The sequence below is a fragment of the Dromiciops gliroides genome, chromosome 2, assembly GCF_019393635.1.
Source record: "Dromiciops gliroides isolate mDroGli1 chromosome 2, mDroGli1.pri, whole genome shotgun sequence".
NCBI lineage: Eukaryota > Metazoa > Chordata > Mammalia > Microbiotheria > Microbiotheriidae > Dromiciops > Dromiciops gliroides.
Genome location: NC_057862.1, coordinates 60730721 through 60749479, shown reverse-complemented (window position 1 = coordinate 60749479; position 18759 = coordinate 60730721). Strand labels below are relative to the sequence as shown.

Genomic DNA, 18759 nt, shown 5'->3' with positions numbered 1-18759 from the left:
CTAACTGATAAAGGGAAAAATTTCCTGTTTGTTGTGATTATAATAACCATGAGAATAATACTAACACTAATAATAATGGTGGAGGGAAGTGTGGCCCTTCTGGACCATAAGAACCCAACTTTGTGTTCTCAGCCCAAGTGTTCACAAGGACCCATCTCCATAGGATGGTTCCTGAACAAAATCCGAGCCATTCAGATCCTCTCAATTTCACTTGAAATGCAAAGGAGACCACAAGCAGAAAAATTGTCTTACTATCTGCCCACCCTGTAGGATAGATCCTATAAGCTATAGTATAAAGTAAGGCAGAGGGGAGACAGAATTCCCTCTCCAAAACTAACTTTCCTGGTCTCCATCACCAGCCTAGTTATTGGGAAGTCTGACATTGCCAAGATGGTGATAGGAGAAATTAGTTTATAGGGGCAGCCAGGGTCAAGTGGTACTTCGTCTGGTGGACTCACCTGCTCTCCCAGCAGGAAGACTGTGGCAAATGCCCGGTTGGTGCCCACAGTTGCCATCAAGCCAATCTATTTGTGATTTGTATTGGTTGGCCAAAACATTCTCCTATGTCCTTCTCCCTATCCCCACTTTGCCCTTGGCTCCTATGAAATATCAGCATGTATCTGTTTTCTCTCAGCTATATATACCACTGCTGTCCAAGGGCTGGTGCTACACAGTTTGAGTGCTCAAGGGGCCCCAAGGGTCCTGGATGACTTGAGGAAGGATTGTGGTTTCAGGAAGATATTGAAAAGGGACAATCGTATGCAGTTCATAGACACTATTGAGTGATCATTAATGTTTACCCCTGTATGAAGTATTCTACAGTTCTCTCAGCAGATCTGTATTTATCTTGAGTTATACTTGACATAGAAATCCTTTGGGTTTTTTTTTAATACTATGTGTGTATTTTGGAAAACTTTGTAGATGTTAAATTTTCTGAAAGGTTACAAATATTTCGTGATACTGAACTCGTTATCTTCTTCTCCAGAAACTCTTTGCAGTTTTTGTCTGTATATATTTGAGGGCCTTAAAAAAGGAAAAAAGGAAGAAGAAAAGAAAAAAGGAATGGCTTGCTTTTTTATTGTTGAGTTTTTCAAGAGGCATCTTCACAATTTCAAACTGTTCAGAAGGGCCTGGTTCTCCAATTGAATACAACCAAGCTAAGAGTTTCCTTAAATATTCTGCAAACTCAGAGTGTATCTTCAAGAAAATATTTATGATGGGAAATTGTCTCTTTTTTTTTCAATTTTTTTTACAATGCTTTTTGTCTGTATAAAATATGCAACCGAACTACATTGAGAAGGAAATATTGTCTACATAGAATATTCTATGAAAGTTGGTACATAATTCTGATGAGAAGAATCCTTGCAAATCTTTAAGCCATATTGTTGTTTTGTGTTTTCCTTGGATGAAAATATCAGTATTAAGTAGCCAATATATTATTCAAGTGTTTAGACATATTAATATGCTTATGCAGTTTATTTATATGTGTATTTTGGGAAGTATTACCTTTTTAGGAAAGCTATAATTAGATTTGTTAGCAAGGAAGAAAACCGAGAATATTTTATTCTTATTTACTTTATGGCCAGACTGAAGATCCCAGTTTCTAGAGAGAAGCCCAGTTCCTGGACTTTGGGGATTACCTATACCCTGTCCTGTAATATAATGATAATCTATTCTCTCGTTCTCTCTCTCTCTCTCTCTCTCTCTCTCTCTCTCTCTCTCTCTCTCTCTCTCATTTCCTTAAACTTTTAATTTTTAATTTTGATAAGGGGGTTGGGGAAGAAGGGAGCATCTGGTGGGGGCCTCTGTTTGATAAACTTGTCTTACATGATCATTTGCCAGCCCTCCAGACAAACCATGGTCTTAACTGTTCTCCTAATGGGAATAGGACAATCCATGGGTTGACCTCCAGGATGAGGTCAGCCAAGGGAGGAGAATGGATGAAGAGAATATCCAGATCCTCAGATGCCCGTTGTTGGAGGACTTGCATGATTCTACCCTTGGTGCATTGCACAAGGCCTAACTCTGTAACAGATGTCCTTGTGGATATCATTGTAAATGGAAGGCCCTACCCCAACCCTCTGCTAGACTCCAGTTTTACACTAAATGAATATTTAATCCAACAATCACTACATTTTATACTAGAAAGACAACTAACACAGTAGTTTATGAGTTCTTAGAGCTTTAAGAAAGTTAACCTAATGATTAGTCTTGGGGTTGTCGAGGTGGGGAAGGGGCTTTTCGTCTCTCTTGCCATCTGTCACCCACTGACCTTTGTCAGCCTCAGTTGCCTTCATGTATTGAGTTCCTGTCCCATGTCTATATCTGTTAATATGTGTGTATACAGCTAAAAGACAAACTAGGCCTCAGGACAAAGGCTTAGAGGGTGCACGGAGGGGGTGGCCCAGTCCGCCCTGACCTCTCAGCCGAAGTGTCCATAGGTTGGCATTCCAGCATGTGCCTTATCTCCTGGATACTACGTATTGCAGCTTCCCTATAGAATCATAGCCTTTTCATGCTGTATTAAAAATGCTTTTAAAAACCCAGAGAGACTCTTGAATGTTATTGTTGGTGATGAGTATCCTCTACAGGCATTGGTGAAAAGTGGGGAATGAGGTGGGGAACAATACAACCAGAAGGCAAAGAGTGTTTCAAGAATCCTGGGAATGAGCAGGGTGTCAAACCCTTCCCCTGCCTCAATGTCCCATACAACCCCTCTGCCATCTACCCTGGCCCAATTGGAAGCTGTCTTCAAACTAGCTTCCCTTCCTGAGTCAATACCGAAGACTGGTAGGGATTGTTGGCTGATTAGGTCACAAATTAGCTCAGCCATTTTAAGACTCCTCCATCACCATATATAGAAGTGATTCCTCACAAAGGGGCTCTGGAAGTTCTTCACTTACTGAATAGCTTGAACCTCTGAATTTGAACCTTGAAACAAGGCCAAGTCTTTCATCCTGGATGCATCATGTATCTCCAAGATGGCAAGGCAAATGAGTGGGGGACATGGAGAATAAAAAGGGAATTTGGTAGAAGGAAGAAGAATTCGGTTAGTGAATAACACAAGATTTGGGGAAAGACCATATTTTGGGGGATTACCTATACTAGAGACCAAAGGTAGAAAAAGCTATAATTGACCAAGAGGAAAAAAGAAATCAATCAAGGGTCATCTACGTGAAAATGAACTTAATTAAAAGTGAGCTTTTTTTTTTTAAACAAAAGAGAGAAATATAAAATATGCCACCTACCTGCTTTAACTCAAAAGCACTATAGAAACATTACCTGTTATTATTGCTTTTGTAAATTAAGAATTGGGAGCACAAAACTATTCCCACTAAATACAAGAAAGAGAAAGTCAGGGAAGGGAGAAGGGCAAAAACAAGTTCTGAGACATGTATAGAAGAAAAAAAAGATATCAAAGAAATAAGGAAACTGAAAAAAAAAAAACAAAAAGAGATACCGTCATGGAAATATTTCTGCATCTCTGGAACCCTATCATATTAATGGCTGAAGACTCAAAGCTATGTTGTGTTTCTGCACCATAGACTTAAATAAGAATATCACCACTTAGGAGCAGCTAGGTGGCGCAGTGGATAAAGCACCAGCCCTGGATTCAGGAGGACCTGAGTTCAAATCCAGCCTCAGACACTTGACACTTACTAGCTGTATGACCCTGGGCAAGTCATTTAACCTTCATTGCCCCGCAAAACAAACAAACGAAAAAGAATATCACCACTTAAGTTTGAGGAAATCACACGAAAGGATTGTCGAGTCCCCTCCCTAATGTAGATATTTCATAGTAATTGCTATAATCAATACACTCAGCATACCACCCTGCAACAGAAAACAAAAGCAACAGAAGGACAATATAGTGGAAAGACTTGGAATCTGATGACCTATGTTCATCTCCAGTCTGTGAAAATGATTATCTATGTGACCTCAACAAAATTTATTGATATCTTTCTATAGAATAAGGACATTAGACTAAGATGATTTCTAAGGTCCCTTCCAGCTCAAAATCCCATTCAATTTAATTAAATGAACATTTTAAAGTATCTCCTATATATAAGGCACTGCTAAGTACCAGGGATACAAAGGCAAAACCCCAACACAGAGCATATCTGGAATAATATGAAATCATTTCAAGAGGAAGAAAATAACAACTTGGGGTGGGAAAGTAGGGGAAGGGTCAGGAAAATTTTCAACTAGGAGATGGGAATGGTTATGTTTTAGAAGATTCTAGGGATTATAAATGGTGGAAGTAAGAAGAAAAAAAGCGTTCTAGACATGGAGAGTCACCTGGGCAAATGTACAGAAACAGGCTGTAGAATTCAAAATGTGGGGAACAGTGTGATTGGAATGGTAAGTATGTGAAAGAAAGTAGTAGTAGTAGTAGCAGCAGTACTAATAGTAGATGTAGTAATAGTAGTAGTAACAGTAGTAATATTACTACTGGAATTTATTGGAATGGTAAGTGTGTGTGAAGGAAAGTAATAGTAATAGTAGTAGTAATAATAAGTAGTAGTGATACTAGCAGTAGTAGTAGCAATTGTATTAATACTAGTATACTATATTAACAGTAATAGTTAGGGGCAGCTAGGTGGGGCAGTGGATAAAGCACTGGCCCTGGATTCAGGAGAACCTGAGTTCAAAGTCGTCCTCAGACACTTGACACTTACTAGCTGTGTGACCCTGGGCAAGTCACTTAACCCCAATTGCCTCAACAACAACAACAACAACAACAACAACAACAAAAAGAAACCTACTATGTTCCAGGTACCGTGCTAAGTTCTAGAAATACGAAGAAGCAAAAGACAGGCCCTGCCCTCAAGGATCTTAATGGGGGAGGCAACATGCAAACAAATATATGTAAAGCAAGCTATATACAGGATAAATAGGAAATAGTTAACAGAGGGAAGATATTGATATTCCATCATAGAAGCAATAGGGAATTATTAATGATTCCTGAATTGGGATAGAAGGGGGAGGAGGAGGGGAAGAAGGGAAATGGTCTTAACTGTATCTTAGTGATAATCAATTTGTCAATTTCTTCCATGTCTGCTGGCAAAGGAATGAAAATGAATCCAATATCAAATTATTTATTCCCTGTTGTTTTTATTCTTAGGAGTCTAAGTGGGGAAGGAGGTTGCATCCCTATTCTACCAGGGATGAGGAGAAAGAACTGATGAATACCTTCCCAAAAAATAAAAGAGAAGGGTTGAGCTGATTCCCAAAATAACAACCAAGAGATGGGTCAATGAAAAGAGACTATTAACTTGCAACACAAATTCCACAGGCATTTCGAGGAAGACCATAGATTTTAAGACTCTTTATCTTTTGTAAAATCTCCCTCTCTTTGCTGTTTTCAACCTTTCTCTTCCCCAGTAACTTCTAGAATTTAATAATTTAAAAGAAGAAAAAAAAAAGCCCAGAGAAACATAAAGAAGGGACTTATTGGAAGCAGAAGAGTAGTTGGCAGCTTGAGGCCTACTCTTGGGGATTCCTGACTGGAGGGGATCCACATGATTCAGGGTACATGGGCCAAGGCCCTGGAATTTGGGAAAAAAGAAAAAAAGGGGGTTTAAACAAGAAGAGAGCCTGGGCCCCAAGAATCCCCAAGAAAATCAAACTTGAACAGCCCTAGTGCTTCCACTCCTTGGATGCACTAGACTTTTTCAGGGATTCCCCAGGAACCATAAAATCCCCAAGTGATAGAGGTAGAGATTGAGGGGTCATGTGATCCAACGTCCACTTTACAGATAAGGACACTGAGGCCCACAAAGTGGACTTGTTCAACTCCACATGCATAGTAATTAGCTGAGCTGGGATTCCAACTCAGCTCCCCTAGATAAAGAATTCCAGGACCCTTTGATGAACATTAAGGGATATAGGGGCAGAAAGGGGTTATCATCATTATTTTATCTACTCTCCAGAGCCTAGGCCCAGCTGTAGCCACTCTGGGCTGGTGATGGAGGGCCCAGAACAGGCCCTAAGTAGCTTGTCTCAGTATCCTCTCATTGTCTGCCCCAGTCTCTTGATTTGGCCACCACCTGTGCTGTATTCTACAGTTGTTCCCCCTTCCCCAATCAGCTCCTTAATCCTTCTCAGCTGCCCCAAGTGTACAGGGCCTGCTACATTGCCAGTCATGAAGGGGAAATAGCCTCTGAGCCAGCTGCAGAGGGTTCCACCCACCACCCTTTCCCCTATGCCAGAAGCCCACCAAGAGTATCCATTTCAAACTTTCTGTCCTTTTACTCCTTTATATACAATGGAAATAAGAGCATTAGGGGGTTTGATAAGAACCTTTTGTCATTCTAGCTTCATGTAGCTCCTTTTCAGTTTTAAGGGGAAAGGCTGTAGCTATTCTAAAATCATCCATGAGTATTTTCATTTTCCCCTGTGGCCCAGTTTCAATCCTGGGAGCTCAGACCCCCAAAGAAGTCAGTTTCTCTCTTTGGCTCTTGCTCCGACCCCAAAAATGTGACTCCAGAGAAATCTCCTGAATAAAGCTTAGGTATACCTCATGCTTCCTTTTTCCCCAAAGAGGGAACAGGGTCCCCTCAGGTGCTCTCAATGTACAATAATGGTATTGGGTATGGTACCATCTTTATTTCACCGACATAAAATGCCTAAGATCAAAAGGACTAAGAAGTACTCGTGAACAAATACAGAAACATCCAACATTTATATAGACCTTTAGACGCATCAGACCCTCCCAGAAAGGGGAGTGCACCTTGAAGAGGTTGCCAAAGAAACAATTTCCCTTCATAGAGACAAAAAGGTGGAAAATGGATAGAGCATTAGACTTATGAAGACTCCATTCAATTCTAGCTTCAATTGCTTGCTACCTCTGTGACCCTGGGCAAGTCACTTAACCTCAGTTTCCTTATCTGGAAAATGGGGATAATGATAGTACCTCCCTCACAGAGTTGTTGTGGGAATCAAGTGATAACACATAAAGCACTTTGCAATATAAATAGCTATATCGATGCTAGTTATTATTTTTATCCTTATTATTCACACCAGATTTGCACTGTGTGAGTAACTCATGATGACCGCAGAGTTGGCAAAGTTCAGATCTCTTGTCCCCTCTGTTGAATAGCTTCTTCTCCCTCCAGGATGCTTGTGCCCAAACTCTCAGTCTATTGAGGATTCACAAACACGCACAGACTCTGAACAAATAAAAGAGGAGGACAGAAGCAGTCAGCCTAGAGCTAGAGATCTCGGGGCTTCCCTCTCAGCTCTCTATGGGCTTGTCTTCCTAGTTGCCATTTTCTGCTCCTGGTAGAGTCAGGGAAGGAGAAATATCCTCTCCAAACCCCCTCCGCCACCACCCACCAACCCCGACCTGGGTCCATTCCCACTGTACTCTGGTCTAGAAACCAAGGGGAGGAAATTATAGGGGGAAATGGCAGGAGCTGTTTCATAGGTCCCTTTTATAGGCCATGGAGGGGAATTGGTTCTTTCTATAGGAATCCCCACCCCCACTGACTCTTGGTGGCCAATCGATCATCTTGGAGACAGCCCCAGGCACTGAGGACCAGTCCAAGGAATTCCTTGTGTCTTTTCAGCAAGGAGCTGAGATGAAAGTCTACCTATAGGGCGAGTACCCTTCCAACAAATAGCCATACCCTGTGATCTCATGAAGGTGACTGGGAGCTGATGGATGATCACATTGATCTGGGACTCTCCCAATCACAGCCCACCCCCTCACATGATAAGAATAGACACAGCCCACAAGAGATGGAGAGAGTCAGTCACCAGGTGTAGAAACATCTGGATTGATCACACATACCGCCTTATAGCCACTTAGCTAAAAGGATATCATGTTCTCTTGTGGTATGTTCCACACAAGTGGCAAGATACAGATGGCATAGGTGGCAATGGCTACAAATAAAGCCATGATCTTAACACCAGAGATGAACAGCAGGTTCTCTAGGCCTCCCAGAATCACAAAATTGTATGGAAGGAATATAATCCAATCTCCTCATTTTACAGATGAAGAAACAGAGGCCCCAAGACATAAAATGACCCACCCAGGGTCACACAACAGGCTAGTGGCCTCGATGGGATTTGAACTAAGGCCTCTGGATTCTCAGCCCAAGGACCTTTCCACCATATAAGAATGCCTAGGGGCAGCTAGGTGGTGCAGTGGATAGAGCACCGGCCCTGGAGTCAGGAGTACCTGAGTTCAAATCTGGCCTCAGACACTTAACACTTACTAGCTGTGTGACCCTGGGCAAGTCACTTAACCCCAATTGCCTCACTAAAAAACAAACAACAAAAAAAGAATGCCTACCTCACTATACCATATGCACATGTGGTTGTTCATATAGATGTGAAAGCAGTCTGGGACAAATTTTTTTTAATGTTCTTTTACTTGCTACCTATGGGCAAGTCACTTTCTGCAAAATGGAAAGGGTTAGAAAAAAGTGGGAAGGAAAGAGGTGCATCAGTACCAGATCTCAAACTAAACTACAAAGCAGGAATTATTAGAAATTATGAGATGCTGCTTCCAAAATAAAGAGGTTGGTCAGTATAATAGATTCGGTAAATAGCACACAAGCAGCTAGGTGGTGCTTTGGATAGAGTTCGGGGTCTGAAGTCAGGAAGACTCATCTTCATGAATTCAAGTCTAGACTCAGACACTTACTAGCTGTGTGATCCTGGGCAAGTCATTTAACCCTGTTTGCCTCAGTTCCTCATCTGTAAAATGGGATGGAGAAGGAAATGGCAACCCACTTCGGTATCTTTGTCATGAAATGGAATCACAAAGAGTCAGACAGGACTGAAAAACAACTAAACAACAAACATAGCACACAGAGGCAGACAAACATGGTGGAACAATCTGTAAACTAAAAGACCCCTAATTACTATTGGATAAAAACTGCTGGGATAACTGGAAAACAATGTGACAGAAATTAGGTAGAGGCCAGCATCTCACATCATATCCCAAGATAAATTTCAAATAGAATTAGACATGAAAGGTGGCATCCTAAGCAAATGAAAGGAACAAGGAAGAAGTATTATCTATAGACAGGGGAAGAGTTCACAATCAAATAAGCAATAAGTTCATAGAAGATAAAAAAAAGAGGAAGGAAGAAAGAAAAGTGATGGAGGGGGAGGAGAGAAGGAGGGAGAGAGAGAAGAAAAGAGGAAGGGAGGGAGAAAAGGAGAGAGAAAAGAGAAAGGAAGGAAGGAATGGAAAGAAAAAGAGAGATGAGATGCGGAAGTTAGTCTAGATGAGTATATAAGGTCCTTTCTGTTCTAAATATATGATTCTATGTTTAACAGGAAATTATATCACAGAGAAGCAATGCTAATGTTTGCATTTTAAAGGCAAGTTTCTAATCACACATATGTATTTGAATTGTATACAAATCATTTTCCTTTTGTTTATAGAATATGTAGCATTTAACACAGGCTTATGTAAAGAGATGTCATTATGATACTGGCAGGAGCACAAACCAGAACCAGCTTTACTTGGCCTTGTTGGTCTTACTCCATAGAAACTTTCACAGCAACCGAGAACAACTAGAGGTTGGAAAAGCATCTTCCCCAAGTGATAAACGTTCAATGTATATGAATAGGCAGTCTGCAGAGGAAGAAATTAAAGCTAACAACAGGCATGTGAAAAAATGCTCTAAATTGCTAATAATTTGAGAACTGCACATTAAAACAACTCTGAGGTGCAGACTCACATCCATCAGATTGGCTAAGATGACAGAAAAGAGAAACAACAAATGCTGGAGAGGAAGGGGTAGGGGGGAGAGGGGAGGTGCACTAATGTACTGTTAAAGCTGTGAACTAGTTCAACCATTCTGGACAATAATTTGGAACTATGCCCAAAAAGCTATTAAAATGTGCATACGGGGGCAGCTAGGTGGCTCAGTGAATAAAGCACCAACCCTGGATTCGGGAGGACCTGAGTTCAAATCTGACCTCAGACACTTGACACTAGCTGTGTGAACCTGGGCAAGTCACTTAACCCTCATTGCCCGGCAAAAACAAAAACAACAACAACAAAAAACAAAAATGTGCGTTCCCTTTGACTTAGCAGTACCACTACCAAGTCCCCAAAGGAAAAGGAAAAGGACACATATATACAAAAATATTTATAGTAGCTCTTTTTGTAATAGGAAAGAATTAGAAACTGCAGGGGTGCCCATCAATTGGGCAATAGCTGAATGTATCATAATATGGAATACTATTGCATAGTAAGAAATTATGAAGGGGATGATTTCAGAAAAACCAGGGAAGACCTGTATGAACTGATGAAAAGTGAATTGAGCAGAACTGGGATTAGCATCCCAGTTTTCCTAATCCCTTCCGACATCCAATATTTTCTTTTTTTGTTATATTTGCCACTCTGATAGGTGTGAAGTGATACCTCAGAGTTGTTTTAATTTGCATTTCTCTGATCAGTAGTAATCTAGAGCATTTTTTAAATATGATTGTAGATCCTAGGATGTTTTGAAAGGGTACATAATGACTTGCTACCTTGTATTGCTGAGAACAGTTAAGCCATTCACAATCACTTCAACTTCACTGCACCACCTAGCTGCCCCTAATTAAATGTCTTTAACTTTGAAATAATGTGTCTTTACTGATGCATTGTTGGTGGAGTTGTGAACTGATCCAACCATTCTGGAGAATAATTTGGAACTATGTTCAAAGGGCTATGACTGTGATGGAATAATACTGTGCCATAAGAAATGATGGGCAGGATGCTATCAGAAAAACCTGGAAAGACTTACATGAACTGATGCAAAGTGAAATGAGCAGAACCAAGAGAACATTGTACACAGTAACAACAATATTGTACAATGAGATTCACTGTTCTCAGCAATACAATGATCCAAGACAATTCTGAACGACACTTAATGAAAAATGCTACCTCCAGAGAAAGGATTGATAGAGTCTGAATTCAGATCAAAGCATACTTTTAAATTATTTTTCTTGTTTGTTTGGTTTTGGTCTTCTTTTACAACGTGGCTAATATGGAAATATATTTTTCATCATTGCATGTGTATGCTCTATATCAAATTGCTTACCTTCTCAAGGATAGGGGAAAGGAGGTAGGGAAGGAGAGAATTTGAAATTCAAAAAAAAATTTTTAAGAATACTTTGGAGGCAGCTAGGTGGCATAGTGGATAAAGCACTGGCCCTGGATTCAGGAGGACCTGAGTTCAAATCTGACCTCAGACACTTGACACTTACTAGCTGTGTGATCCTGAGAAAGTCACTTAACCCTCATTGCCCCAGCCCCACCCCCAAAAAACTTCCTAAATAAAAGAATACTAAGAATTATTTTTACCTGTAATTGAAAAAAATAAAGTATAAAAATTCTCCCTCACAAGAAACAAAATATCTTCTGTTGATTGGTAATAGAATCACATTGGTTGGGGCTTTTTGGCTATATGGGCCTTTATATACATGTTGACTCATACCCACAACATGCTTCAAACCTGGGGGAGGGGAGAGATGGGCATGGAATTACAAGTGAAATAAATCATTTCACCTGAAATATACCAGGGGCATACGTTCAGACATGTGTGCTGAATTTTCCTGAGCAACCGGCAAGGATTTCCTGTTTCTTCTTTTCTTCCACTCCCAGTGGCCACCTTACCTACACCTTTCCATTTCCATAAGAAAGCAGAATCATCGGTAGATGATCTCACAGAAGAGAAAGCTATGGCTCAGGGAGAGGGAGAAGAGAGTTCCAGAAAAGACTGTGACATAAAATCAAAAGGCATCAATAAATCTGATCTTTCAAATAAATAAAGTAGCCAGAGCAAAAAGAAAAAGAAGAAAAAAGAAAGATAGATAGATAGATAGATAGATAGATAGATAGATAGATAGGAAGGAAAGAAGGAAGGAAGAAAAAGAAAAAAGAAAAAGAAAACTGGGACTGAGACAAATGAACAGACTTGTGAAGGTCACACAGTGAGGACAGCAGGGATGAAAAAAAGAGAAGCCAGATCTCCAGCTCCCTAAGCAATTTCTTTCTCCTCTGCTTCTCTTCAAACCTGGAGCTCTCTATTCCCAAGGCTGTGTGTGTTACTATCATTACTAGTATTATTAGTGGGAAGCAAAATAAAACAATTAATGTCTTTTGACATCTCCAGGAGCAATGGAAACCAATAATTCTTCCGAGCAGGCTGTATTTCCTGTTGAACTTAACCACACTTGGAGACGACAGTCTGGAGAGAAGCCCTTTGGGGAGATAACTGTCCTCTCTGGAAAGGGGAGAGGGTTGGGGGAGAGATCCTGGTTAGAAAATCTTCTGCGTGATGGGAGGGGAGCCAAGGAGAAAGACAGAAAGGGAACTCCTCTAAGGGGCTCTCTGCAGAAGGGAAGGAGTTTCTTGCCCTCTTGAGTGGGAATGAAGGTCAGTGCCCTCTTCTCTGGGTTGACCTTAGCTTTTTTAGCTCCCAAGGTAAGCAGATCAGATGGAGCAGTTGAGAGTGGGATAAAAGAGACAGAAGGACCCCTAGAAGAAAGGACCTGATGAGACTGTGGCAGAATAGGAAACAGACAGAGGAAAAGGTTCCCCATGATAACCAGCACCCTTGGGTGGTGATGGAGAGAGATCCTGATAGGGGAGTGGGAGGGAAGAGCAGATCCAAACAGGGAAGTTGAGGATGAAGGGCTTTCTTTTTCTTTTCTTTTTTTTTTGTTTTTTTATTTTTTTGGTGGGGCAATGAAGGTTAAGTGACTTGCCCAGGGTCACACAGCTAGTAAGTGTCAAGTATCTGAGACCAGATTTGAACTCATGTACTCCTGAATCCAAGGCTGGTGCTTTATCTACTGAGCCACCTAGCCGCCCCCTGAAGAGCTTTCCAAAGCTCTAGGACCACTGGGAAGTTTTTCCTTCCTCTCCCTTAACCTCTCTCCCTCTTTGCCACACCTCTACCCCCACCATCCAGTCTCACAATGCTTTGCAGATAAAGTCGGAGTTCCTCCTGCTGAATCAAAGCTCTGGACAAGACCCTAAGGACTTTTCGAAAAAATTCCCACATTCTGTTAAAATGGACACTGAAGATCATAGGGAAGCTTCTTTGGAGACCCAATGAAATTTTAAGATTCACATCTTTCTCCAAAGACATGAAATGGGCCTGAATTGAGGCTATTTGACATTCTTTGATTTTGGAAACTCATGCGCAGCCAATGGCTCCAGGGTCCCTAGGAGCCCAGGCAAGGACCAGTGGTAGGGATTCCCTCCCACTGATGCTAGCCCTTCTCCTACATGTTCAGCAACAATCCACAGGTCTTTTATCCAATATGGTGGCCATGTTGTTCATTAGCATTTTATTTGCATGCCATTCTTGTTACGCCAAAATAGCGATGCTCATAGCCCTCTCTTCTTGTATCATGCTTTGTACTAGCTATACAAACTGCTATTCACCCCGAGTTAGTCGTGTCCCAGGAGCAAGGCTATTACTCCCCATTAAGGGTCTGGGGGTAGCCTTGAGAGGTAGGGGTTTATTTTCTAATTCTATGGTTTATTAGCCCCCACAATGGTCATGTTGTCAATTGATATTAGTCACCCAGTTAGCTTTTTTTTTTTTTTTAGTGAGGCAATTGGGGTTAAGTGACTTGCCCAGGGTCACACAGCTAGTAAGTGTCAAGTGTCTGAGGCCGGATTTGAACTCAGGTACTCCTGAATCCAGGGCCGGTGCTTTAACCACTGCGCCATCTAGCTGCCCCTTCCCAGTTAGCTTTTAGGAAGGGATGTTTTACTAAGATAATAGTTGATACAAATCCCCCCATGACATACTTTTCCATCAAGCCAGGGGGAAATGGTTTTAAGCTTAGAGATGTGAGGGCCAAAAGTTGATATACTGAGTGTTATTTGGGTGACTCTCCTTAATACTGGGGTCCCAGAAATATAAGGGACCTTTAAGTTTTAACCCTCCCCTCTGAACAGCCCTTTTTTAGATATTTCTCCCAGGCCAATAAGAAAGGAGCCTCTAAGCTTTAGTTCACAAAAGGATCCGATTTTATTACTTGGGAATTAATTAAACAACAAAGGTGAAAATAATAAAAAATCAAAGATAAGGAAATAGGAAAAATAGGAATACAGATAGATATTCTTAACTCTAAACTTAGCCTATGCAATCCCAGACCACTCCCAATTAAGCTAGTTCAAAGGAATATTTCCAACTAAGTCTGACCAATCAGTCTAAAGTTGCTCTCATGCTGCCAACTCAAGAGCCCCAATCGAAAGACTGAGAGCCAGCTCGCATACCAGAAGTAGCCTGCCTCCCTTCCGGGAGCATTCAATCTCCCCTCCCCCAAAAGGGGAGGTCCTTCAAAAAGATGCCTTCGTAACCCCGAGGTGGGGCAGGTGTGGCCCCTCCTAAATGACTTAGCTAAAAACGGGAATATTAATCTTTACCACAAATAATTTGTTACCACAGAGAACATGTGGCAAAGGGGTAACTCACCACTCCTGGTTCCCTCTTCTCTACTTCCTGAGATGCAGTTATGAAAAAATATCTAACATCTACCTAGGACTTTAAGGTGTGTGAAGCACTTTGCCTAGAATATCAAGTTTAATCCCCACTACAACCCTGTGAGGTTGCTGTGTGGCTCTTACAAAAATAGTTATTATTATCACCATTTTATAGATGAAGACACTGAGGTTGAGAGAGATTAAATGATTTTGCCACAGCGAGCATCTGAGGTCAGATTTGAGCTCAGGTCTTCCTTAGGTTAAGTACAGGACTCTAACAACTGTGGCACCTAAATGCTTCTTTTCTTAGTCAATTCAATTCATTCAATTTAACAAGCACTTATTAGACATCTCTGTGCAGGGCTCCTATGCTAGGCTCTGAAGATACAAAGGTAAAAATGAAATGGTGTCTTCCCTCAAGGGACTTACATTCTACTAGAATCTTGGTTGGAACTCAATTTTTACTAAGTAGCTACTTTTGCAATGCATGGTACTAGGTCCTAGGGGAGACAAAAATGTACACAAGACAAGGCCCCTGCCCCCAAGGAGCTTATAATTTGATTAGGAAATATGACAGATTTTTTTAAAAGACAAAAGGTAAATATAATAGATAAAGAGAACATTACCATACAAAATAATATGAAAGTTCATTAGAGAGATGCAAAACCAAGTGATTTGTGAGATCCATTTGAAAGAAGCTGCATGCACAACCTAACCCTTCATTTAGAGGACACTTACTAGCTGTGTGACCCTGGGCAAGTCACTTAACCCTCCTTGCCCCATAAAAAAAAAAGCTACGGGGGCAGCTAGGTGGCACAGTGGATAAAGCACCGGCCCTGGATTCAGGAGTACCTGAGTTCAAATCTGGCCTCGGACACACGACACTTAATAGCTGTGTGAACCTGGGCAAGTCACTTAACCCCCATTGCCCCGCAAAAAAAAAAAAAAAAAAGCTATGGAGCAGGAGATAAAGTAGACCAAAAAGGGCATTGAATTGTGTCTAGACTAAAAAAAGAAGAGCTAATTATTATAACAAGCTGTGTTGGTTAAATATTAGAGACAAAGTGATGCTGGGGTAGGGCACTTATGAGTAATACTAACTGACCAGTTGTACTCTTCACACTCTCACCCACAATCACTGGTGTTACATATAGAGGCTTCATCTTGGATTAAATTTGGATCCTTCACATTTTGGGGAACACACTGGTGAGATTCTCCATTCAGGACTCTATTCATCTGATACCCTCATTTCAGAGATCCAGTAAGAGAAAAATTAGCATTTGTTCTTTTGCGTTAGACTGTAATTGAAGAGTCTGTTTGCTCGTGAGTTTCCTTACAAATCAGAACAATTTCTTTCAAGTACTAATATCTATGGTATTACTATACTCTTATTTGTATGGAGGCTAAAAGTATGGACTTGTGCATCCTAAAATACTGGTGTGACCATTGTGCCTATAGCACAGGATGGTAAATCATAAATGTTCTTTTTTTTCTTTTTAGTAATCTTAGACTACTTGACATATTTTCTCATGCAAGTCCAAACATCATCTCTGAAAGCCTTCTAGACTGCAGGTCCATAGGATGTGGTTTGCCTAAAAACCTTAAGCAACCAGCCCTAAATGCTTAATCAATTTGGGGGAGTTCCACACTTCACTGGGGCTTTTCTGTATATTTTTCCTACTTAGTTTAGTCTAGTTTTTCTAGTGAGAGAGGAGTTCTGACATCTAGCTGGAATTCCCTATGTATCACAGGGATACCTGGAGAAATCTGAAGTTGTTTCAGGGATCCAAAGGACTTTGGTGTGATCTGGGTGAGATATTGTCTAAACCTTCAGTTGAATTTTTTTATTGTGTCAGCTATCTTTTGAATGTCCTGTGCTGCAGGGACCCAGAGGAGTTTTCCACTATTAAAACCTTGCATAAATACTACATGAGAAGGGAGCAACTAGGTGGTGCAGTGGATAGAGCACCAGCCCTGGATTCAGGAGGACCTGAGTTCAAATCCAGCATCAGACACTTGACACTCACTAGCTGTGTGACCCTGGGCAAGTCACTTAACCCTCATTGCCCCACCAAAAACAAATAAAAAATAAATGAATTAATAAATAAATAAATAATATAAAATAAATACTACATGAAGGGAGAAAGAGATTTGCAGAAACCAAGAGCTGTAAATGGTCCCTTTACCATGTGTGGACTCTAAGATTGAGTCTGCTCTCCCCCAGAGATCTTGTGTGTACAAGGCGAGAGTATGCCCTTGGTCTAGGGTGGGGGTGGGAAATATTTCTTCAATGACTATCATTTTAAATACCTAGTAAATACCCCCTTTCTAAAGGCTAGCTAACTTTGGCTGGCTAATTAATAATTGATAGGGAGTATACTGGATTGGGGGGAAGCATCTATAAGCAATAGTACTAGAAAAACATTCTTATATCCTCGGGGTTATATCTAAAACCCTGAGGGGGAACAGTAGCTAGGTGACCCTAGAGAGCCAAACATACCAGTTTGAGTGGAAGTCAAGAAGATGGAAAGTAACCCCAGAGCTGGTATTACAAATATTTTTTAAAATATGTCAAATGTAGATAAAGTACCAGCCCTGGATTCAGGAGACCTGAGTTCAAATCCGGCCTCAGACATTTGACATTTACTAGCTGTGTGACCCTGGGCAAGTCACTTAACCTTCATTGCCCTAAAAAAAAAATATATATATATATATATATATATATATATGTATATGTATATATGCCAAATGTTATCCAACATTTGCCTGCCCTCCCTTTATTTCCTTCAGAATAACATTTATGAGTTCTATCTACAAATTTCAAATCTGAAAGTGTTCATCTGAAAAGTGTTGATCTGACATATGATCTGGTACTTATATGACAGGAGAACACTGAGGCATTTAGATGTCCCCCCTGGATACAGCACTAGGCCTGGAGTCAGGAAGACTTCAGTTCACTTCTGGCTTCAGAAACTTAACAGCTGTGTGACCCTGGACCAGTCATTTAACCTCTCTTCACCCCAGTTTCCTCAACTTTAAAATAGTGATAATAATAATAGCTACCTCCCAGGGTTGTTGTGAGGATCAAATGAAAAAATCATTTGTAGCAGGGTTTTAGATATAACCCTGAGGATATAAGGATGTTTTTCTAGTACTGTTGCTTATAGATGCTTCCCCCCAAATCCAGCAGACATAATGCCTCGTACATAGTAGATACTTAGTAAATTTTTCCTTCCTGAGTTCCTGAGTTCCTGAGTTCCTTCCTGAGTTCCTTCCTTTCTAAGTTCCGGAATTCCTTCCTGAGTTCCTGAGTTCCAGAGAGTTCAAGTGATTTTCCCAGTCATATAAAATGTTAATGTTAAAGCTGAAACTAGGAACCAGGTCTCCTGATCCCCAGTTCATTATTTGTCTCCTCATATTCTAGTTAATGAAAAAAACCCTGAGGACATGAAGGGTTCGAGGGGTGGGATAGGGGTAAAGAAAGGGTGGTCAGGATGAATTTTTAGCACACTTCCTAACTACTCAGAATCAGCCTTAGGGAGAAGTTGTGGGGAAGTGAGGGAGGGATTCACTGGAGGGGGCCTCAAGTTGCTCTGAGAACAGATTTGACTAATCTGACCAAATGTTCTGGCCAGAATGGGGAACAGTTTGTACTTGGGGCCACTAAAGGTCAGATCCTTGGCCTCTGTACCCTGCCCCCTCCCCTCTTTTTCTTGCCTATCTCTGTAGAGGAATGATTTCACTCAAGCTGAGTTCCGTTCTTCCCAGTCAGCCACCACCCCCCCACCCCCAAAATGTGGGCAGTCAAGTCACACACCTGGACAAGTCAGGCAGCCAACATCAGGCTGAGAGACTAATGGCTCCCTTCCTTGCTCGCAGCTTCTTGGAAAGAAAGGATGTTCAGTGGGAACACACAGAGGACTGGAGTGAATTTTCTGGCCAGGATTGAATATCAACTCCACCCCCTCCTGGGCTTTCCTCCCACTCACCGCCCTCCCAGAGTCCCAGCTGGAGGAGGAAGAACATGTGGAAGAGTGGAAAGGGTCCTGAATTTTGAGCCAGGACAAGGATTCAAATTCTGACTCTGTCATGTGATGATTAAAAAGGTTTGAAAAACATAATTTCTGGGAAACTTAATCATTTTATTACTATAAAAGGATGGTCATTTTGGCCTCTCTTTTACTGTTTGCTATTTGGGGGGGGTGGCAATAAGGGTTAAGTGACTTGCCTGGGGTCACACAGCTAATAAGTGTCAAGTGTCTGAGGCTAGATTTGAACTCAGGTCCTCCTGAATCCAGGGC

General features: G+C 41.2%; 1 protein-coding gene across 1 annotated transcript in view; it reads left to right on the top strand.

The window, feature by feature from the left end:
- Window positions 1–18579, top strand: part of ZCCHC24 (zinc finger CCHC-type containing 24) — a 159416-nt gene extending 140837 nt beyond the window's left edge. The window contains exon 4 of the mRNA XM_043983317.1: window positions 18338–18579. Within this exon, the coding sequence (XP_043839252.1) occupies window positions 18338–18388 (51 nt within the window). The 3' untranslated portion in view covers window positions 18389–18579. The remainder of the gene's footprint in view (window positions 1–18337) is intronic.
- The last annotated feature ends 180 nt before the right edge of the window (window positions 18580–18759 follow it).